The 24,090-nt window shown below is 45.1% G+C and overlaps 1 protein-coding gene and 1 non-coding gene across 19 annotated transcripts in view; one reads left to right on the forward strand and one right to left on the reverse strand.

The window, feature by feature from the left end:
• The window catches only part of bru3 (bruno 3), a 281,494-nt gene that overhangs the window by 95,477 nt on the left and 161,927 nt on the right, over positions 1–24,090 (reverse strand). For 17 of the 18 annotated variants that reach the window (NM_001202166.4, NM_001202171.2, NM_001202163.2 and 14 more), the window contains one exon: positions 21,134–21,182. In NM_001202166.4, coding sequence (NP_001189095.1) covers positions 21,134–21,182 — 49 coding nt within the window. The remainder of the gene's footprint in view (positions 1–21,133; positions 21,183–24,090) is intronic. The other variant, NM_001202167.2, reaches the window with a different exon arrangement.
• mir-289 (mir-289 stem loop) lies at positions 3,439–3,537 on the forward strand. Its single transcript, NR_048273.1, has one exon. It is a non-coding gene; the product is annotated as a mir-289 precursor RNA (primary transcript).

Here is a 24,090-nt window from a genome sequence, read left to right on the forward strand (position 1 = left end):
ACAAATTGCTGGCAATTTGTACAAACTTTTAATTGAAGACGACATGAAGAGACATACCCGCCACACGCATCCATGTACTTAGTACTCCCATCCAAGCGGATTCCAAAGGGGATTCCCCTCCGTGCGCGTTGTTGTATGTAAAATTTTAAGCACACAGCCTCGCGGGCATTGCGCAAATTTAGCGGGGACAACTGACATCAATGGCAAGTTGGTGGCTCCCCTGGTTGGCTTAGTTTCCCACTTATAATTACAATTGAGACCCTGGCCGCAATTCTTATAATTATGTCCTATATTGCCAGTGTTAGCCAGTGGGCGGGGCGTCCTGCGTGTCCTGTGTATCTGTGTACCCTGCAACTGCCCTCGTGCCACAAAAGTAGCTACAGGTAAAGCGAGACGAGAGGAAAGATGGGGCAATTTCGAAATAAATCACTTTTTGTTCGGTTTTTGGCTGGGCAGCATTTGTGCGCTTGGCAAGGACTTATGCTGATTAGTAGCAAAAGCGACACAGTAAATTTGAATGTCAGAAGGTGGGCGGGAAAACCACCACCCACCTGCCACCACCCACCTCAAGCCACCCACCACAATGCCCTGTCAGGCATTCGAAATGATTTATGCAATGAGCTCAAAAAGATGAAAGTTGTACATTTTCATATTTTAATTGCTTTGCTCTCTTAATACTTTTGGGACCAGGCTCAGGTCTCGTTATGCTTTTTATTTATTTTTGAAACTGCTTCTGCTGCTGCTTTGGTTTCTTCTCCTTATTCCTTGTTACGCTTCTATGGGTCTTTTGAAGTCCTTGCTAGGTTGGGTTGGGGTGAGGTGCAAGGGGGAACAGGACGAAAAGTAGGTGGAGGCCCTCCAAGGGTATTCTGTGTCTGTGTGTGTGTGAGTGTGGGTCTCTAGTTAATGTAAATGTTTGCTGAGAAAATTTTACTAATTTTATAACAAGTTGCGGTTTGTATTTCTGTTGCGTTTTCAGTTTTCCATTTTTCTTGGCTTTCCCACCCTCGCTGTCAGGTTTTCATTTTTTTTTTTATTTTTACTGCTGTGGCAGGAAAAGTAGATTTCGTGTATAAGTAAGCATTTCGCATTTATAATTTATGGCTTTGTATTTGTCAATGGCATTATTATTTCTCATTTTTATGTTTGTCCATTCACCTTGGCGGGCGGTTAGCATGCCTTGGCCTGTATATTTTATGGGGCATTTAGCATTTCAAGTCCTAAAATGTAGGTTTATGGAGTGACAGGCAAATTTGACAGCAGGCGCTTTGCGTTTGCTTTTAAAAAATGATAATGAAAACTTTTCCAACGCGCCCGAGGGTTGGAGGCACGAAAATGGCTCCTTGGCGGCAGTTTAACATTGATTAAAGTGAAATTGTTACCGTCCTTTCTAGAGAGTAGTCTGCCGCCTGCAGTTGAACCCATGTCACGTTATAAATCTAAAATATATATACACAGGACCCGTTCAGGTTTCGGGGCAATTTCCAAACACATTTTCCATATGCACATTTGCCACTAATTATGCGCAAAATTTCTAGCTCAAGGGCTCCAAGCAATTAGCAGGGCACACACACACATCGCCCACCCACTTTACATCCCTCTCAAGCAATTTACATTGAAATTAAACAAAAACTATGTGCGTTTGTTGTGTGTGTGTGTGTGTGTTCATGCGTGAGGTGCTGGGGGAGATGATGGTGGTGGGGTTACATTTTCCTGTGCATGTGGCCAACATTAATGCAACAAATTATGTTTAGACCGCGCGGACTCGGCAAAAACTCCAAATGAAAATAAACCGCAACATTTTTCATTTGTATAGAAAATGAAGAAGCGGACTCGGGAGCACTGGAGCTGAGGGACAATAGGAGGAGGACCATCACACGGGAGCAATATAACCGGTTTGTATGCCACAAAAGCAATTTTATGATTATAACAGCCGAGGCCCGGTCGAGTCCTTTACCACCGCCCACGAGTCCTTATACTCGCGGACCACCCATGCCTCCCATCTCGCCACACCATTTTTTCTCTCAGGGAGCGATGTGCAATTAGGCGCCATAAAAATGGCTAACCGCCCCAGATGGGCGGGGTTGTTTGTCTTCTTTCCGTTGTTTTTATTTGTTTCGTTTGGCAGAACCCGCACAACCAGCACAAAACTCGCTGTATTTTTAATTTAAAGTCCACAACGAAACGTGAGCAGCGCAAGAAAAGAGTGATATACAAGATACTAGGTCGGTGGCGGATGAACTCATTGAAATATCTAGGTAAAAACACAGCTGGACGAGTAGATAACAAAGGCCACAACGTTCATCTAACACGCATTTTGTGATATATTTAAATGTATAACTAGAAACAATATTTAAACGTAAGAAAATAGTTTCATTCGTAGAAATAATCAAATTATATATATAATATTATCATATCACGAACTAATTTGCTTTTCCTGGTCATTCTAGCATAATTCAATTGAAGAAATTACAGGGTCTCTACCATAGTTTCCTTTTTGGAGATAGACCATTAAGCGAACTTTCCACCCTTCTCGCCTTTTGCTAACCACATTAACGCCAGGTTCGAGGAGGATGGGAACCTAAATTATGGTTATTGTTTATGGTAAAACACGGTAAAGGTCGACGGCTAGTCAAATTGGTTGTGCATCCCCTGCCCCAATCTGTTTCTCTACCCCTTTGTTTAGCGAAAAAAAAAAGAGAAAATATTTACACAGTATTGCGCCGAGCAGTCAAGTTTTATAGAAATTTATGAGGTTTATAGTGTCGTGCCATTTCGTGTTGGTTCGGCTTGCTTAAAAGTCCCTCGAGATGTAATCAATTACTTAATGCTATGGAAGAAAGACCCCATCCCCATTCCCATTCTCCAACCCAATTCTCCATTCTCCCCCAGCGACTCGACGCCAAACAAAAGCCATTACGCTGAAACTTTTCAATGAAGCGTTGCTCGTTGGCTTCTTTCGTTCGTTCGCTGGATGGTTGGATCCGTTCGTCAGCGATTCCGGGAGGCGGGAATGGAGGACTATTAGCTGCCTGGTTGGGATGATGTCCTCGATGTCCTGATGTCCTCGCCGCTCTTCGGCACAACCCCTTGCGGGGGCATTGGCACAGCTGATGTATTATTATGGCCCTCTAGATTGGGCTCTGTGGGCTGGTTCTCTGTTATTAATATTGTTTTTTCCCTCTGTCTCTGTCGCCTCGGAGTTCTGCCACGGAGTCTCTGCCCTTTCGCGCAAGTCCTGCGAGTCCTGTGCCAGTGAGTCCTGCCAGCCAGCCGTTCCAGTCGGCCCGGCTAATACTGGCGAATCCCCAGCGTATTACGTGCCGAAGGTAAGCAGGCAGCATGTCATCAGAACACGCCCACTTGAATTTTGAATGGGGTTTGGCAGTCGTCGTAGTCGCAGTCGTAGTCGCAGTCGTCGTCTACGGTTTTTAGGTTGAGTTTACAGTAAAATAAATATTTAAGTGGAGCCTGCGACTTCAGTCCCTCTGACTGACTGGGGTAAGTCACTTGAGCGTTTGTTGGCACGTAAAAGACATCATAATTAGCATTGGGCGCTTGAAATTAGTGCGGCATGCCAGCAGCTAGCGAGGCAAAGGTTAAAAAGTGCAAAAACGTGCTGGAAGTGGTGGAAAATGAGGCAAAATGTGGGAGGGCAGGGGGAAAAGCACGTGAGTAACAGTACGCTCACTCTATCAGTGGGCGGCATTGGGAATAGGCCAGGACACCAGAGAAGGCACAGCATCCATAGCATCCTGGGCATAGAGCAGAAACTTGCAAGAGCCAATTTCCGTGTCATAAAACTTGAAAGCTTTCTAGAAGACCGAAAACAATTTGCATGCGAAATTCAATTTGATAATGGCAGCATGGAAAATTGGCCAAAGGTTCGGTTTAGTATCTTCTGCTTTTGCTTGGCAAAAGTTTTGGCCTACGACCTGGACAAAGCCGAAACCAGGTAGCACTCTAATTGGGTCAGGGCGGAAGGAAATCCAAGCTTAGAGAGACAAGGACAGTGGCATTGGAGATTCCCCGAGTTCAATAATATTTGCCTCGGCGATAAAACAAAGGAGCAAAGTTTTAAATTACCAAGAGACGTTGGGCGAACAGTTTGTACGAAATTTATTTGAAGACCTAGACCAGACTGAGAATGAGACACAGACGCCGTCGTTCGATGGTCGGTCGATGGCTTTCTGTCGCCACAACACCCGTAGAATTTGTGTAATTTGACCCAAAGCAAATGTAAATAAAACTGCTGCGACTGCTGAAAGGGCGTTAAATTGTATAACTTAATGAAACGTCGGTCGGCAAAGCCCAGTTGAGCAGCACAACCAGCAGCAGCTGGGCAACCAGTCAAAGCAAACCGAAAGCCAAAACCAAACCAAACTGAACCGACCCAACCCGACCCGAACCGTAGCAAACCGACCTCCAGTTGGGAGGTTTAGATGGGAGCCGCAACCAGAAAACCAACAGCACCGGCACCAGCACCAGAACCAGAACCAGAACCAAACCGGCAAAGTCAAAAAGTAAGAAGAGACCCACTGCCCAGGGTGAGATATCCTTGCTTTGTCCACAGCTCCGAGTCCTGTGTCCTGTCTCCGTGCTCCGTGCTCCTTTGCCCGCTTGTGGCTGGCCATGTGCGGATTACGTTTGACTTAATGCAGTCAGGCAGCGAGGAAGAAATGAAAGAACAAAAAAAAAAAGGAAATAAAGGAAGGGTGTACACACGATGAGGCAGGAGCAGAAACTGTTGCACGCCATGCCACGCCCACATTAAATTAAAATTAAAATGCTAAAATTTCCCAGCTCAAGCTGTGGGCGTGGGTGAACACGCCCCTTAGCCACAGCCGCCCCCCCCCCCCCCCCTTAGCTCCACCCTCCGCCGCAGGCCTTAAAAATGCAAAGCAAAATATGTAGTTTTTAATTAAAAGGTCTGACTGTCACAGTCATGCTGCCTACACTCGAGGTTGCGACATTAGTACGAGCGTCTGAAATTTAATTTCCAGAAACTTGATGCTATCAATTATCCCAGTATTAAATAATTCTCTTTGAGGCTTACCAAACACAGTTAGCCCAAATAAGATGGAAAATTTATTTGAAATTATTAATAAACGACTGCAATCTAATGACATTGTTAAAAAATAGTTGTTGATTCACCATTTCAGTAATTACCGCGAACGAACATATATTCTATATAACCACATATTTGTTTTCCAACCCATCAACTCGTTCTGTTTCTTTTTGATATAGCTATTTTATTTCGGGAGTGATTTCATCTGAAATATTGGCTTCACCCACCGCACTGCCAACTCTTAATGGCGCAATCACGAATCACAAACTCTGCCTGACTTTTCATTCACCCACCTCAGCGGGTCTCAATTAAGGCGGCCAAGAATTTTTGGGCATCCCCGCCGCCGCCGCAAGTCAACAAATAATTTCTATGCAAATATTTTACACTAATTATTTCAAATATTTTGCATGCGGCGGCGGCAACTGCCGGGTGGGCAAACAACTAAAAAGGAGTACGGTGTTCCATCCCTCTGTGTCTGTCTGCTGCCAAAAATAGTTATTTGCTCAAATTAAATATATACATTTGTGTTTCGTATTTGCACTGGGCAAATATACCTCTATCTCCGTAGTATGCGTGTGCGTTTGTGTTGAAACAAAATTATTTTATGGCGTTTGCGTTGGGCAAACACACAGATACGTTGGCAGACAGACGAAAGGCGATGGTGATTCAGTCCAACCGTCCGGCATGGAAAACTATGCAATAGAACGGGAAACTGAAAGAACGAGAAGCGAGCAATTTTCCAGCCTTTGGGCACGCCTTTTGTTTGGACACAGGCGCTGAAATTGATTAAGTTTGTTGCCTGCCAATGCAAAAGGCACTCAATCAAATGCCGCGCTATTCGTTCGTTCGGCGACAAGGCAAAAAAAGTGTCATTGAAAGCGCGCACACACAAACACACACACACACACACACGGGGTGCACAAGTGCCTACCGAAATAAATGAATCAATGAATGGAACAGCCGGCGAAATGGAGGACACAGAGCGGGAAACGATGCACTGGCATTCAAATCAAGTCAAACGTGAAAACGTTGACTTTACACTCACACGCACCTGAAGGACATGGAGGAACCGTCTATTGATCGTCCTGGAGATTGCAGTTTGTGCCGTGAAAATGAAAAATTGATTTTGGCGGCAAGTGGCTGCAAGTGGCAGATACTTAGACCCACTTTACATGCAGTATACCCAGCACGACGAGTCATTCATAAATTGGCGCGCTTTGCTCGGCCAACGCTGCGTATGCGTAATGTTGTACTAAAACCGGGAGGAACTTCACTGAGTAAACAAAGCCGTTCGTTCGCCGTCTAGAAATTTACAATTTTAGTTTTGCAATTTAAGCAATCTCCGCCAAAAGCTAGAGATATGGAAAAAGATGCGGCTGCAGGCGGAATAGACAATTCACCGCCAAGGACAGAAAATCTTATCAAATTTTTTCTGGAGCTTCGAAAGTTTTTCGTGATGGCGGGCGGACGACTGGTTATCCCCCAAAGTGCCACTGTAAAATATTTTATTGAATATAATAAGCAGCGGAAAGTTTCGGTGCGCTCTGCCAAATGCGGAGACAAAGTTGTTGATGCCATTTAATATGAGATTGCAAACATTTTGCCTTCCTCTGCGCCGTTTATTGCATTTTGCTTTTGTGCTCGGCTGCTTTGGCAATATAATACCTGCGTGTGAAATAACGCAAAGTTTATGCAGCGCAGAAAAACTTTGCACTTAAATGAAAACTACAAAACATTTAACTTTCGTCCAAAAAGGAGGCGACAGAATTTAAATGCCCCAACCCCAGGACCAACCCACCAAACGACGAAACCCACCCAGGCTCTCGAAGCCCTTGGGCAACGAAAATGAAATTTCTTTTGCGAAAAGTTTACACTTTGTAGTCTTTGATGCTCGCAGCTCAGAGAGAAAAGAAAGTGTCAAATTAAATTTAAAAAGTGATTTGCCGCGCTTTCATTTTGTTTGCCGCCCTTTCATAGAGGGTCCTTTTTATTTTGCCGGCTTTAAGAGCTTGCAAATGGCATGGTGAAAATGCGAAAACATGCCATCATTTGCCAAACAAAGAAAAAAATTACCAAATCCCCTGGAATATTGAGTTCTTTATGCATGAAGTTCGCTCAACTTATATCATTCAGCCAACTAATTGTGCCCATATATTATGTCCAGCCAAATTCGATTCGGTCAAAAGTTATCTAACTCGAAACACTCATTTAGATGGCGCCCAAAACAAAGGACACAAAAAAAAAATTAAGGAGCTTGGAGGAAATTGGCCGAGCCAAGCCAATGATGAGCTTTCGACTGTCATTGACCAGCAGGTGTGTTTTGGCCATCCAGACAGAGCTTAGCGTTATCACCCAACGCCACAAGCCCCCTTTTTGGTTCGTCTGGCCTGTCATGATTGACGGTCATTTGTCATTTTCTGCCATTTGCCCATTTATTTGGCCACAACTTTTTTAACCGCTGCCGCCCAGCAGCAAACCGAACCAAACCAAACCAAACCAAAAACCACACGCAAAAGTTTGCGACCCCCTGGATTCCCGTTTCCATACAAAAAAAAAAACCCCCTGCTTATGGCACATTTGTCAGACGTTGACGTTATGCAAAAAAAGCTGAGAAAAGTGGGGCGGAAGGAATTTGTGTAGGTGTTGCCAACATGACGCCTTTAAGCGCGTATAAATTACAAAAAGCCAAAAGAGCGGAGCCGAAAAAGGGTTTTTATTTCTGTTATAAATGAAGTTGAATACTTTTGGATGGCCAAGGGGGAGGTGCACTGAATCACTGAATGCCTGGAAAACCTGACATGTCACGGCGCTTCGCCTTCCAGAACTCCAGAACCAAAACACACAGGAGTCACAGTTTTCAGCCTGCGACGTGTTATCGTTGCGACCCAAGCCCTTTACACAATTGCCGCCCTTTCGTTCTGCTGTTTGCCAGGTGAGCCAGGTTTGCCAGGAGCCATTCATTAAAAAACGGAAATTTGTGATTTTTGGTGTGGCTTGAGTTAAAAGAAAAATTGTTGCCTCCGGTCGGGATCTGATTTTGTATGTTTAATTAGCCATTCGGGCCAAAGCAGACGGCCCGAGGTAGTGGGCCATTAATAAGGGAACGAAAATTCACTTAGAAGTCTGCTCAGGCAAACAATTAATTATGAATATATGGGTTAATGGAAAACCCAGACTGATTTTCCAGACAAAGTGCTATTCAGCGCTTTAATGATGTCTCTGTGTGTGTGTGTGTGTGGAAGTATGCTACGCTTTAATGCATAATGTCATTAGGCGGGGGAAAGTTTTTAATTTCTTGTACCTGGCCCCTGCCATTCCCGCTCCTCCTGGCCATTTGGCAAACAAACTTTAAATGCAGCTGCGTTAACTTGGCCTCAACTGGCACACACACACACATATGCACACACATATGCAAATGGCGTTCATACAGGCACGCATACAGGCATATGCGCAGGCAGGCAAAGTTTGCAGCTAAGCAACAAACAAGGTCCTGCCCAACTCCTGTGCTCTCGACAGGAGGCAGGCATACTAACAGGCAGGCAGGCAAAAGCAATCCATCAAAATTGCACCTTCTTGCAGGAGAAGCTGCTGCTGCTGCTGCTGCTGCTGCTGCTGCTTCTGCTGCCCCATCCTTTTGATCCCGCCTCCTCGGCTGCTGACTAAATTGAATTTAATTTGTTTTGCGCGTCGCACACATGCAGCAGCGGCAGCAACAGCATTACCGCCCAATTCCAGACCACCCACCACCCACCCACCGTTGAGGCCGAGTTAAACACTCCCCAGAGGGAGAAGAAGAAGACGGCTATTGTTTAACCCCATGATGGCCCTGGTACCCCTGCACCAGCGCCACCCCGTTAATTTTCCCCAGTGCGACGGCACTCAGAGCGCTGCTTTTGTTAATTATTTGATGAATTTTTAATTGATTTTTCGCACACAGCATGGCGGCAAATAACAAAAGCTACAACATTCTTTGGTCGCATCTACGGCTCCATCTACATCTACGTTCCGGGGTAGACGACACGAAATGCGCTACATTACACCAATATCCTGGCAGGTTCTATATGCATGAGTGTGTGTGTGTGTGTGTATGTGAAAAAAATGTGCACCGTTGCATACTCTTAGTTGCTTTGTTATATTTAAACAAAAGCAACCGGCGCTGCTGCTCCGATGCATTGTTGCAACATTTAAATTAAGATAAATCACCGCAAAATTTATGGTTTTTAATATACGTGTGCCTGTATGTCGATGTGTTATTGTGCGCGTATGAGTGTGAGTGCGTGTGTGCCACGCCCACCAGCAGGACGGCTTGTTGCCGCTGCTGTTATACAACATGGAAAACAATTTACTAAATTGCAATTAAGTGACATTTTATACCAGCTCCAGCTCGAAACGAAACGAAACGAAACAAAAGTGAGGTAATGGCACACTGACCACCGCCCCGCCCTTGGGGTAATAAATTTGAAATTGCGGTTTGGCAGTTTTAAATATTCAATTAGTTGTGAAATTTTTGCGCCATGGCCAGCCGGCGAAAATTGAAAATGAATGAAAGAGTTGAGAACGGGTAGTGAATGCGGTGGCGCAGTGGCGGATTTATGATGATAGCTGTCGATATTCGCCCTTTGCCAAGGACATTTGTGACCCGAGTAGCATCGCTGGCCGGAGGATGCCAGAATGCAGTTCTTAAATTCCAGCATCGAGCAGCAGCTTAAAGCAGCTTGTGTATTTTTGCATTCCGGCGAGTGCCGCCGCCAGTGGTCGCCATTTTATTGATGTCTTTTGACGCCGCACTCTGATCCGAGGACAGCATGGCAGGACAGGACCGGACAGTACGAAGGACCTAGTCGGGACAAAGTGGAATCAGTTCGGCTCGGACAATGGGAAAAAGCGAAGAGGAGAAGCTGTCCACAGGCTGCATTTCCGGCTCGCTCCCAGAATGCCCAGACTGCCTGCTGCGTCTGCTGTCAGTTTGAGAGATGACGGGGCAAGATCTCTAGCAGTAATTTATTTCAGGGGAATCCCCCTCAGAGGAAACTCTCTTCTTTATTGTTGCCCTATTCTCTTGGCCAGAAACTTATTAATTTAGACTTTTTGTTTCGCAAATTCTCGTCTGTCTACCCCTGCCAGCAACTTCAGTTTCACTGGTTCGTTGGCCAAAACTCGTAGCTATTTCGGGTTTTTTGCTTTGGCAACATTTATGCAAATTAGTTTTGATTGTCTCTGGTTCGCTAGAGAGGGGGGTGGTGGATGGAGGGGCTCGGAAATTGAAAGTTAATTTGCATGCTACAGTTAAATACACAACAATAACTGTCAGAGGAAAACTGTTGGGTGCTGCTGGTCCACCCCAAAGAAGCGGCATTTATTGTTGTTATTATTGCATTATCCGTTGCATACTCTCAAGCGCTGTCGCTTTATTTAATTGCACGTGCATAATTCTTTTAAAATACAGTTGCAATTATTGCCGGCAGACGTAACTCTTGGGCAGAAATTTATCGTCTGTTCCACTGGGGGCTCATTGCTTATGTAGACCGGGCTTAAGCTGGGTGAGTCCTGCCGAGTCCTGCTTGCCATCCATATCCATTCGTGCCCTTCCGTTTGCTTGCTCTGTAATTTTAATAAGTTTTCAAAGTTCGCTTCGCGCTGGCCAACGAGCAGGAGCCGTTTTAAGGAGCTTACTTGCATATTTATGTCACTTTCGGCCAAAACCCACCCACATGTCCTTCACGCGCCACTACTGCCTCGTAAGTGGGTGGGATGAGATGGTAAAATGGATTCGAGACCAATTTTCAGTTTTGTTTCATAATGGAGACAATTTTCGAGCCGTAACATCTGCTTGGCCAATCGAATGTCCTTGCTCTCGGTTCGGAGCATTGGAAACTAAATACCAAATAATAATTAGCCAAAACGCTTGGTGGTTATAAAACGCAACTGTTGCCAACATTGAGGGTAGCAGCTATCATTCCCAGCCAAGACAAGCTGGCAGCACTATAAACTCATCAACGTAATGAAATTTGCCATTTAGTCAGTCAGAGAGTGATTTGAGGAGATGGAAGCAGAAGGGAGTCCATCAAATAAGCGAGCGAGACGCGCATGTTCTTAATTACAAGAACAGGATAATGCCCTGACGAGATGAAGGATAACGCCAGCGAGCTGCGAAGGACGAGGACGTCACATTGTCTGATAGTTAAAAAATTACTAGGATAATGAAAATATATATGTATCCATGTGCTTGTGCTCCTGGAAAATGTCGAAATCGTAATCGAATGAAAGTGAAGATGAGTTTGGCCATTAATAAATAAATGATTAATGGATATGGGGTGTATTAAAAGGGGCACCATTCAGTATTTTCGCCATAAGAATTACATTTTATTCGCTGCTCTTTGAAAATATATGTGAGCTAGTTTAATTGAAAGTTGGCAGGACAACGACGATGACGCCGTTGATGGGGGAGTACGATAAGGACGACTATGCGTTTGACTTTGAAACGACATTCAAACGGTCCCTCGCTGCACAGAAGGGTAATAAAATTATGATGGAGCTTATGGCTCAGACCACACTCGCATTTGAGTGCCATTGTCTGCCTGTTAACATGCTCATTATGGCCTCGGAAAGGCAGAAAGAGAGCATAAGCGGCAGAGCCAGACAGAAACTGAAACTCGTTCATGACTTCACTTCAATTATAATTACGTCAAACAGTGCAACAAGAAAATGTGCAACTTGAGGCAAACAAGATAGAACGGAACGAGAATGGGAATGGGAATGGCAATGAGGACTCGACTGAGGATTCGAGCAGGACTCGGCGCAGGACGCAGGACTCTGCTCGACAATTGTGTGCGCACACAGAGGGGCAAACGAGATAGAGAGACAAACAACTTGAAAGTGAGCATTTCCTTTTAATGCCTTTTGCTCATTTTTTTTTTCTTGTTCGCCTCTCGCTCTTTTTGTTTTATATTGCATTACATTTGCCCTGCCAGAGAACATTAAAAACAATGCACACAGACGACCGAGACTCCTCCTGGCAACATTATATCCTGCCCAGAAGATGAAAACTGTTTTGAAGAAAACTCATAATTGCTTGGCACAAATTGCGAGTTATAGCCGAAGTTGGTGCAGAAAATAGAGGGGGAGCGAGAGAGAGAGAGAGAGAGAGAGAGAGAGAGAGAGAGAGAGAGAGAGAGAGAGAGGGAGATGGGGATAGAGCAAAGAACTATGGGCATTCATCAAATAACTTTTTCGCCTGGTCAGGTTGGTCCGTCGACCTGGGTGCTTGGACCCACAGTAAATATCTGAGCGCAATGAGCTGATAAGGTGGGCTAATCGAACCGCCCGTCGGCATTCTGCCTGTTTGCTATGCAAAAGTAAACTTAAAGCTCGGCAATCCACTCGGTAGCAATGCACTTACCCCAACAAATCGCATGTTGTTTTCGGGGAAAGGGAATGGGAGTATATATAGAGGAATATTTGCCGGGGGCAAATGTGGCCGGCAACAAAACATAGCCGAGTCATACGGCCATCTATATATCTATCTATATTTGAAGGGTTGGGGGCGGCGGGCAAGTCATCCATTCAGCCGGCCATCCATCTATCCATCCATCCATCCATCTATGCAGTGCAGCAAGTCATGCAGCGAAGCTCGCTGACCCGCACGATGAAGCCTTTGTCTGTCCTCCTGGCACCACCCGTCATCCACCCACTCCTCCTGTTCCACCTCCTTCTCTTGGCCAGATCCTGCATGCATTTGGCTTTACAAACAATATTTGCCGTTGTTGTTGTCTTCACACAACAAACTACATCAGGCTCAGGACTGTGCTGGCTATTTGGGAATCCTCTTTTTCACTTTTCGGAAAGGCCAACCCCATCTCCCACCTAAAAAAGTCCGCCCCTAGAACAAACTAATATGCTATGCTTAAAGCGTACATATTGGACTTATAGTTGTTGTTGCCTGTTGTTATTTTTGATGTTGTTTGTCTGCCGAGGAGGAGAACAAAAGGCCTCCTGCTGCTGTCATATTTTGTGTTTTCCCACTCGCTCTCTCTCTCTTGTTGATAGGAGACTCCCACTGAGGCTCACAGGACATGGACGGATTCGGACGGATTCGGACTGGGACCAGGGCCACGACGACCCTGGAGTTCACGTTGACGGACCCCGAAACGCTTTGCCTGTCCTCCGCTTATCATATAAATTCTTCTGGCTGCCTGTTGTTTTTCGCTTCTGGTTCGGCTACGCTCTCCTGATCCTATGCCATAACAAAAAGGCTAAAAAGTTTAGTTGCTGCTGGCTCCTGTTATTGAAGGCTTAAGCGTCCTGCCGGCCGTCGAGTTAGTTAGCAGAAGCCAAACCTACTCACGCCCACACAACCAACTGCATCCCGTATCCCGTAAACAAAGCAAACACACACATCTAACGTAGAATCAACGCTAGACGAAAACAACAGCAGAGCAATGGGTCGTCAGTCAGGAATCTGAACAGAGATTGCACTCGAGAAAAATTAAATTTCAAAAAAGGAAAACCCCTATCGGAAATATCGGGATAGAAATTTTAATGGATAAAATCTGTGCGCGGCGCATCCAATATCTTGCTTCCAAATACATATCATTTCAAGATTAGTTTTCGGTTTTCTCGAAGTGTAGCCCATGGGCGATGTAGTCCTCCGTCCAGCTCCTTTATCTGTCAGGTCATTGATGTGCTGTGGCGATGCAGTTGCAAGTGCATTTACTCCTGACCAGTGACGAGAGACTTGGCTAAAAGCAGTCACTGGTGAATATTGTTGCATAGTTTTTGTGACACGTTCGAGAGGATCGGAGTGCAAGGAAGTGGGTTGTAGCCTCGAATAATTTCCATATCCTGTGTAGCTGCTCTAATGTATTAACCGACCGCAGGACTCCTATCGGCCGCAGCTCCTTGTGGCCTGCCAACACGCCATTTGGCCATATCTCTGAACCATTCCCAGACGGGGACGTGTAAAGGAGACAGATAGCAGTTTTATGCGTTCCTTGCCCCACCACACTTACATATGTATACATATATATTTATATATACGTGTACTCGGCTCATATACTTTACAAATCTTGATAAGTTAATAGAAGACGTCGGAGGAGGGCTGCCGGAGAGCAAAGACATGTTTTGGCCAGTTGGCTGACAGCTGGTGGCGGGGTGTTTGCGTGGAAATTTTGGCACATTAAAGCCAAGAGTCGAGGCAGCCAAAAAGTAAAATAATATGAAAAGTCTCATAAAAATAACAACGGGGGACGAACGCCACAACAGGGGAGGAATAAGTTTTTCGGGTGAATTTTGTTTGTTTTTATTCTGGCGACAAGTTTTCTCGGCGTGTGTTAATTTAGGTGAAATCAATATTAGGGCGTAAGTGGCCTTCTGTCGCCCTAACAACATTTCATATTAAGGCAGCAGCTATAAAAATTAACGAGCTGCAAGTAATGTAATGTAGCATACTTTCTGCCATCAAATGCGCTCTGCTGCCTTCCTGTTGCCCATTGTTTCTAAATGCGAAGGCTGCTCTGTGGCTGGGCATGTCTGTGTTTAGTATTATAATGCCATTATCATTTTTATTATTGCATTTTAAATGCATTTGCCGCCAAGCAGTTTTTTGCCCGTCTTTTCATAATTTTTAATGCCCAGTCAGAGAGCCACAGCTCATTAAGCAGGGATAGCTGCTAGAAGCGGCGACTGTCTTGACTTGTCAGTGGTGCAGAAAAGATTAATGTTCCTCACGTGTCCTGCGCCTGTCCTTTTTCCTTTCTTCTTTCTCCTTTCACCAGTGTTGCCTGCCTCAAAGTCGCTTCAAAGTCATGTGCACGATTCCGTAGGATTCTCGGAGCCATCTTCTCCCAACGTCGACTGCATTTAAAGTATGTGCAGCTTATATTCCTTAGTCCTGCTATGTTGTGCTAGCTGACTTGTTTGTTTTTCACCCCTGCCCATAAACAGAAATAGCCCACAGCTAGGTCAATCACTCCAGATCACGCTAAAGTAAGGAAGAATAAGGCTTTTAAGAAGGAAGCTGCTGCAGGATTTGAAGCAGGACATGAAAAATTGTATTGGGCGCAGCAAAGCAAAGAACTTGACTGCTTTAACCTCGTTTTAATATTTTATAAGTCTTAAAAATCACTTCACTTGAGGATATAGTAAAATATTCAAGCAATAATAATTTTCGCACCAACATTGCCATATCAATTGATTTACTGCTATTTACTTTCTCCTATCGGCCTTTAAATCCCTAAATGGTTGCGACCACAACAAACTGTAACTGAAACGCTTGATAATAACTAAAATGTACAGCGCCTGCCACGCCCCCAGCCGAGCGCCCTTCCCTTTGGAGTGACCCAACACTCGTAACTATTACCATAACATTTATGATTATTAACCTACAATGCGGGGCACTCTAAATGCAATTAAGATTACGATCTATATTGCATTTTCTGTGTTGCAAAAAGAAGCCTGGCAACTCTGCCACGACAAACAATTAAAAACAATGCGCCTCCATCTTCCGTTTCCCCTGCTCCGCGACAATAAAATGCTGTTCCAGATGCTTATCCACACCGGGCGCCCATATTGCATAAGAAATAATTACATTTTATATTACACATACGCCCCGCCGTCCCCTTGCGGCTCTAGCAATCAGCTAAGTCTATTGATTGCGGCCACAATTTCACCTTTTTATTCCCTGCCCCCGCTTCACCGCAATATCATCACACGAAAGTGTCGCGTTTGCGTGTCGCTTATCATTGGCCCTTGGCCAAAACAAAAATGAAGACACCCCAAAAGCCGAGACCCCGGGCAAAAAGCGTCAGACAATTGCCGCACCGATAAGATCGGCCAAAAAGAAATGCTTTTGTGCTGTGTCCAGCGGGGTACACCTGACTGAAAGGAAGCAAGGCCAAAAAAGACCTTAATCGCGGCTAAGCCACGCCAACCCGTTTTCAATAAGCCGAAATGGCTCATAAATTGGTTGTGGATGGGAGAAGACATAAGATTCGAGTAAATGGCTTAAGAACACTCTCAAGCTCTTTGGTGTACTACAATAGTATTTCTAATTCGAACTCTTGCTGAAATTACTTCCTCCAGCATTCTTTTAGTTACCTTTTAAAAAGGATTTTACCATGGGAAACCCCATTTTATGATGTCTTTTTTCTTCAAATGTATACACTCTACAATTTTAGAGTAGAGCATGTTGACTTCGGTTACTTGAGAGCCGCTTTTCACTCTGCTGCCAAAGGTAAACATCACAGAAGCCTGCCATCAAAAATGTCTACGTCAACAAACTTGACTTTTGGTATTTTATGCAAATGTTTCAAGTGTCACGGACTAAAATGGCAATTGAAACGCTAATGATGACATTTGGCAGGCCTAAGCAGTGGGCCAAGGAAACAAAATAACAAACTAAAAACAAAACAGAGCGAAAGAGACAAAATGGTCTTCGTGTGCTTTTCCGTTTCCTGTTGGCGCTGCGCTGGGAAAACATAACAAATCGTTTTCTTTTCGTTTTCCTGGCCCTGTTGTGTTTTTTTTTTGTGTATTCTGGTTGCTTAAAAGGGACGTTTCCTTGTAGGCCTCTGGCATTTTTACGAGGCATTCAGCCAATTGACAGGCTTCAGTCGCTCGTAAAAACAAAATCAAGCAACGAAGAAAAATGATGCGCAGCATCGAAGGGAATGAAAAGGAAACTATACGGCCGTTTGAATCGCCTAAAAGTATACTTAAATATTTAAGGGCAAGCGTTGGCGAGAGCAGGGCAAAAGTTTAAAAAACATTAAAACGCATTTAGCAGGCTGTTCTGGGCCTTACAACTGTATATATACATATATAAGAAACCGAATCTGCTTGCCCCGCCCATAAATACTTATTATCGCTTATTTGAACTTGTGAATGCTGCCAAGAGCGATGCTTGTGATTTACTTTTATTTGAGCTGGCTTTTCCTTTTCTTTCGCTTTTCCGTCACTGAATTTTGTGCGTGAGTTGTCAGTGCGAAAGTGTGTGCGAAAAAAATCGATTTTTATTTCGTCTGCTTCGGGAAAAAAGGTCAAAAACAATAAAAGCCTAAATACACATACGAGCCTTTGAACTGGCTTTGATAAAAGCAGCGTAGTCTCAGCCGCAGGAGCAGAAAGAAAAAAAAAGGAACCAAGTCCTGGAAAGGACTTTTCGGGGAGGGTAAGCCTCCAATCAATGGCTGTGCGTCGCTTTTGGTACGTGTGAATTTAAGCTGATTAAAGAATTGAGCTCCGCCGACTGAGAAGCGAAAGGAAGTGGCGAGACGAGAAGAGAGGAGAAGAGAAGTAGGAAGAATAACGCAGAGAGGCAGAAATTGATGTCTGCTTTTAGGCGTAGATGCTGCCTGGGCTTTATTTATGCCTTTTGTCTGGGCTCGGAGGCTTTGTTATTTGGGGCTTAGTGGCGAATATCCCCGTCCTTTTAATTTGCACCCCACAGAAAAAAAACGAACACACACATATGTACATACGCATGTGGGACAGACAAAAAGAAGTGGCATCCGCGGTCGCAGCTGAAGCCAATCATCATTGGCAGTCAATCTATATTACAAATTCAATTGAATTTGTCGCTCTTTATTTGCGCTAATCAAATTGCGAGTGCTGCCATAAAAATGTTTGAGACTAATAAGGCCGCCAGCAGGTAGAGAAAGTGTGTGCCGTCGACTTTATGGTCAAAAGGATACTCTTCGCTGGAGCACTTTGGCAAGGGAAAAGTGGGAAAACACAATTCAAATGCGTAATCAGGCGTAAGAAAAGGGGGCTTGTGTATGAGAGAGGGGACAGTGAATGGCAGCAAACGAAATGAGAAAAGTTTTTTTGGTCGGGCATTGGTAGCGGCCAACACTGCGTATTATTATTATTATTATTAGTTTTCGCCCTAAAACTTTTCGCAGCCTGCTTATTAGCAAAAGTAGTGGAATGAGGTTTCTGTTTCATAGCTCATTGCTTTTCAATTTGATCAGACGTTGTCTATAATGAGCTCTCCAAAAAGTTTACTTTCGCCGGGAGTTTCTACGTTGACGTACCCATGCGGTCTACACATATCGTTCTCAACATTAATGTTCTTACTACCTTTTCAAGACTGGGTTTTTTTTTTTTTTGGTTAATTTTCGACTGTCATTTATCATCAGGTGAGGGATGTGAGGAAATTTTTATGGAGTTGATTTTTAATCTTTTGCAATCATTCCCCTGGAATCACCCCGCCCGTACCGCAGGAGGAAATGAATATTTATAAGTATGATGGATGAGGCGAGACGGGAAGTGCCCCAGGTGGAAGAGGGCTGGAGCGTCATCTGATTTACTGACGTGTGACAAGGAGTCAGGGATAAAGGTAAGGAAATTAATGCGTAGTTAGAAACATAAATCTGTGCGTAGTTCATGCCTCGGCATGGGGAAATGGCGGGGATTTCACAATTTATGTTTCGTTTGCCCAGCTAAAGGCAGATTCTTTTCGCTTGCGGGTCGTATGAGTGATATTAATTTGACTTTAAGTCGCTCGTCCTGCAGCCGAGGAATATCAAACGTAACACGTCAACGTAGAACGCAAGCGAACGTATGCAATTTACGTGACATCATTACGTGTTAGACAAGTACAAATTACGCGTGTAGGGAAGGAGAAGAAAAGGGAGGGAAAAGGCAGACGACAATATGAGTTTGATAATGATGAAGCATGGTGTGTAAGTGTGTGTGTGTGTGTGTGTGTGTGGGCGGGAATATCAAGATAAATAACTAAGCAAGGACATGTTTGTGTGTGTGTGTGTGTGTGTATGTGCCAATGAAACGAAAGTCATCAGACTCAGATATGGCACAGTAGATTGCAAATGCGACAAACGTTGTCGGGACGAAGGACACAGGACACCAGATGAAAGACAAAGGCAACAAATTGTACTCGAGGTCCTGTTGGCTTGGGATTTAAGGTTTCGTTCTCGGATTGGCAAGAAATGGTTTGGCTTGGTCAAAGCCCAGACATGTCAACAATGCCTGCCTCAGTAAGTTAAAATTGATGAAGTTAGCAGGCCGAGCAAGAGATTTGCGTGGGGGCATACAACCCTTTTCAATCAGTATTCCTTCAGCACTTGTCAACTCTGGAATAAATATATTCATATACCTAACCCTCACCACTCACATTTCATGCTTGATTTGAGTTTAAATAAATTACGCATCTTTGTGAGGCTGCAAAATGCAAATGTCAGCGGGTGAAAACTTGCAGCAGCCGGCAGACCAGCAATTAAACTTGTCCTTGTCTAATTGCATTTTGGCCTAAACCGAAAGAGCCAAAGCCAAAGATCCTTTTTACACACACAGGCACAAACAAACGAAGTCAAAAGTCACAGGACTTGGTGCCGAGTTGCCAAGTGCTCTGCTGATAGCGGCCCAAAAAGTTTAGCGCTTTAATTTCTTAGAAATTTGTTCCAACTCGGCCAACAGAGTGAGTAAGGATGGGGCAAACAAAGCAACAAACAAAAATGTCGACTTGATTGCGTCGCTGATGGTTTGGTGGGCCTGCTTCTTGGAAGCTGTACGTCCAATTCCTTGGCGAAGCCGAAGTCCAAGCTCTAGTCCTATAGACCAGGTCCACCATTGTGCGGACAGATTGCCGGCAAGTTGGCAGAGTTGAGCTGAGTCGAGAGTTGCTTCAAGTTCCCAATCCCCAGCGGATTAGAAAAGTTTAAATTGTTGCCAGCGAGAGCAAAGGACCAAAAGGAGCAGAGCGCTCTGCAGCGGCAGCAAAGCGAAATCGAAGCAGCAGCCGAAGAAGAAACGGATGAATAAAGGGAGCAACGTAACGATTAGTGCTTTCATGTCCTTTGCCAAAGTTTAAAGGTCATCCGGAGGAGGGTCCTGCGCTCGCTGCTGATTTGACACATCAACTTTGTCAAGGTTTTTGTGCCACACAGCCACCAGCGACAGCGACTGTTATGAGCAATGGCTGTGTCCTTCCCCAGGACTCCACCCCTCTCGCGCTGAAGTTGAAGTCCTGGCGCTGGTGTGTGTGCACAAGCAATTTGTGCAATGGACATTTTCGGGCGCTGGCATTCTCTGCTTTGCAGTGATAAGCGCTGCCAGCTGCAAAATGTCTTAAAAGATTGCGGAGTGCACTGACTTTTAGTCCAATTCAGCCCGTGGGGCATCCTGCGATGATTGCGAAATGTGTACCATACTTTTGTGCGATTGTACCTTTTCATTGAGCGGTTTTCATGGGATGGCGTCGGGGATGATGGGCAGATGGGCCGATGGGCCGTTGATCCGGATCTAACCAACAGCGGGTGGGAATATTGAAATTACTTTGAAGCTGCTGCATAATGAGCCTGTCAATAAGTTTATCAAAGCAACAACTACTTGGGCCACGACGGGCTGACCCAAAAAACAAAGTTGAAGTGCTGTGTAAATTATGCAAATCTTTATCATTCTTTTTCTGCTGTGCGCTGCAGGGGGAGGGTGGAGGGCTATATCGAGGGGACTTGGGTCGATGGGCTGTCACAAACAAGCGTGAAGCTCGACAACTGTGTGAGGGGCCCAGTAAAAACAATATGGCGCCCTGGCCAGCGTGTCCTGCTCCTGCTCCTGTTGCCGCTCCCGCTCCACTTTTCCCCGGCTGACTGCCATTGACAGTTCAACGTTGTTTTGCTATACGCTTTTGCCATTTTCTCTACCTTTTCCAAGTATTTTTTCGAGATTCGCTTCGCTTCGTTCGGCTGTGTTCTGTTTTTTTTTTTTTTTTTTTTTTTTTTTTGTGAAATGTCAAATTTTTGCAGACAGTTTTGACAGTTTATCGAAGTGCGCCCGTAATTTTTGCTGACGTGTGTTGTAGGTGTTGAAAATAGCAGGCGAATGCTTAGATGTGTGGGGGTGCGGCAAAAACTTTGGCTGCCTCTGCACTTCTCGGCTGAGTGCTTTGGCACAAAAACTTTCCCCCAAAACGAAGACGGGTCAAGTTTTTCGTAATTATTTGTTTTGGGTCACCTATGGAGACTCACAAATTGATTTTCTGGCAGTGAGTCTGTTCTGTTCTGTTCTGGTTGTGTGGGGCATAAATGAATATGGCATGTGATTACTTACCGCTGCGACTTTCATTTTCAGCTGGCTTCAGCTGTAAAGCACGGTTCATCTGCAAAGAGAAGAGAGAAAAAAAGAGCAAATTAATATTTGGCCGAAACAAGAGAGACGCTTAAAAGAGCTTTAGCGTTAACAGTGTTAGCGGGATAGGCCATTGCCATTAAATCGGTGGTCGGCATTGGCACTGGTCAGTCCAACCTCCGCCCCCCCCCCCCCGCACTCAAATTCAATCAACTTTCGTTGGTGTTCGTGTAGAGTAGAAAAGTGGTCGGCGGAGGACCTCTTCATAAACACCTCCCAAAACACATTTGGCCAGCGAAGCATTTTCAAGCATTTAAATGCCACTCAATATGCAAGCCCATCTCCTGTCCTGTCGCTCCTGCACATTTGCGCTCATTGCCTTTTACCCACGACTGGGCAGCCACATCCTGTGCCGCTTCATGCATCATTAAAGCTTAAATCTCACCCAAGCGACCCATGTCGATTCTGGCCAGCCAACACTTAACGTTCTCTCTCTCTTTCTCTCTCTTCATCCACTCGGGATCGAGATTGGGAGTGGGCTTGGGTCTCAATGTGGGGTGGATATGGCTCTGGGACGGCTACGTGTTGTGGTCACCTTTTGGTTTATGGCAAATGAGTAATATGCCCGTGCCAGGGCACGAAAAATCCCATTAAAAGACGTTCAAATGAAATGCATTAAAATAAAACTTAATTGAGGGCTTTATACGGAGTGTTCGAATCGGTTGGCTGGCCATCCTTTTCCCCACCCCAAAAACCGCAGAAACCCGAGCAAATCAATAATCAGCCAGAAGAAGACCCTTTCGGTTCTTCTACACATACATATGTATATCTCTCTTCCAGGTGTAATTTATTTGCACCGCACATACTGTGGCAAAATGGGCGGCTCTGGACACGCCCCCAGGCTTCCTGGCCTTAGATTGCCTTATCAGTGGAGGTCCTGGGACCGACCGAGTCCTGTCATTAGCCTCCGCATGGAAGTCTGTCGTCTCATCGCCTGCCGCTTGTCGCATGAATATTTTATAATCAGCCATTAGTTTGCGGCAATTGAAAATGATTGAAGCTTTTAACTGCAAAATTCAATTGCTTTATATAACCGTGAGTGGGCAAGTGGGTAAGTGGGGAAGTGGGCGAGCCCTTCGTCCCCTAACCGCCCATCCCCACCCACAATATGAAATATTTAATGGTGTAGTCCGGTACGGATTCGTGTTTTTTCGGAACAATCCATTAGTCAGAGGCGAGTAATTAAAATTGCGATTTATGCACGCGCATGGAGCAGAGTTGAAATTTTTGGGGGCTCTCTGCTTGCGATTGGGCTTGTTTGTAATTCAATTATGTTAATGATTGGACAGCATTTACCGTATTTACATTAATGCATAATGAATGAGAGGAGCCAGGCCCAAACTGCAGGCGGTACTGGTGGTGCTACTATTTTTTGTTCGCCCCGCTTAATTGTAGCTGCAGCTGGAACTGAGGGTCCGCTAAACACGGCCAACGGCAATTAAGTGCATTTCTCTGTCTGACCGAGGGAATGCTGAATTTCGCCCACACCATACTCGGCCAGACCAGTCCACTTCATCACTCTTGGCCAGACAACACACAAATGCGCTTTTGCTTTTGCTCAAAGCTCAGCTGGATAAATTAAGTGGTCGATGAACTGAAGCCTTGTTGATTTTATACGCCAATCGCCATGTTGTTGACAGCGGGAAAGGGGAGATGTGGTGACGCCGCAGAATTTAAACCAATGTTTAACCGAAAAAATGTTCATTTAGTCGCACGTCCTGCGAGAAGGATGCTCCTCCTCTAGCCGGTCCTGACGAATGATTGATGTGGCGTGGTTTAATAAATTGGAAAATGTTTTCAGCTCAACTTGAGACCACCAGCCATCTCAAAGGCAGGCAGCTAAGCTAAATGCAGGTTGTGCCCTCTTAAAAGCACTATCCCTTCCCATTCGATTTTCATTTTTTCCTCGCATTTTTTTTTTGCTGAAGGGTTTATCACTGCTGGAAGCCCGCAGCTGGCTGCCACATCAATTGGCTGACTTTGACTGCAAAAATCAGTGCAGTCTGCACATATACGTATACGTATACGTTATACGTACGTATTGATCAGGCCAGTCAATGCCGTGTTGATGAAGCCTGGCCCGCTTTTCCTCTTGGTTAATGAACTTCTGGCCATTTATGAAGCGGTCGAAACTCTGCAAAAGGATGTGGAAATTTCTGAAAATTTAACTTGTGCCTCGGCCAAGCCACATGACTGCCCTGGATGCCAGGATGCTGGGATGCCCTTCTAAGGCATCTCTGACTCTGCACAAAAGTCTGGCTAATTATTAACGCCAGAAAAAGACTTGCCCGCAAGCCCCGTTTTACCCAAGGCTTTTGGCCGCGTAATTAGCGCACATAATTTGAAATTTAAATGTTGCCAAAAGCCGAAGCCTTTGAGAGTCAAAATGTTAATTAAATCTGGCTCTCTTCCTTGCTTTCTGCTTTTTTTTTCTATTTTGGGTGGTTAGTGGGTTGGACTGGGTGCGCGGAATCAAAAGATGCCTGCCTCGACACAATTAGCCTTCACAATTGCTTATGACAAAGTGTCCTTTTGGGTGTGGTTGTCGGGTGGCAAGATGTTGCAGTCGACAGTTGAGAGTCGACAGGCGCCAGTGGCAACGTTAAACCGCAAATTTTAGCGCCCCAGCAAGTCGGGCATGACGAGTTCGAGGGGTCAGGAGGTCGTGGAGTCGAGGGGTCGAGACTAGCCGCAGTGTCGCCGCCTACGCATATGCAATGCCTGAAAGTGCCAACTTGGCCAAGTGCTTTGTGAACCATCCCCCCATGCCAGCGTTGTTGTGGGTGGTCCTTTTTGGGCGGGGGGCTATGATGGGTGCATGGACCCATAAACTGCGTTAGTTTATGATGCCCAAGCGCTAAGTGAGCAAAGCGAAATAC

Source organism: Drosophila melanogaster, chromosome 3L, assembly GCF_000001215.4.
Source record: "Drosophila melanogaster chromosome 3L".
NCBI lineage: Eukaryota > Metazoa > Arthropoda > Insecta > Diptera > Drosophilidae > Drosophila > Drosophila melanogaster.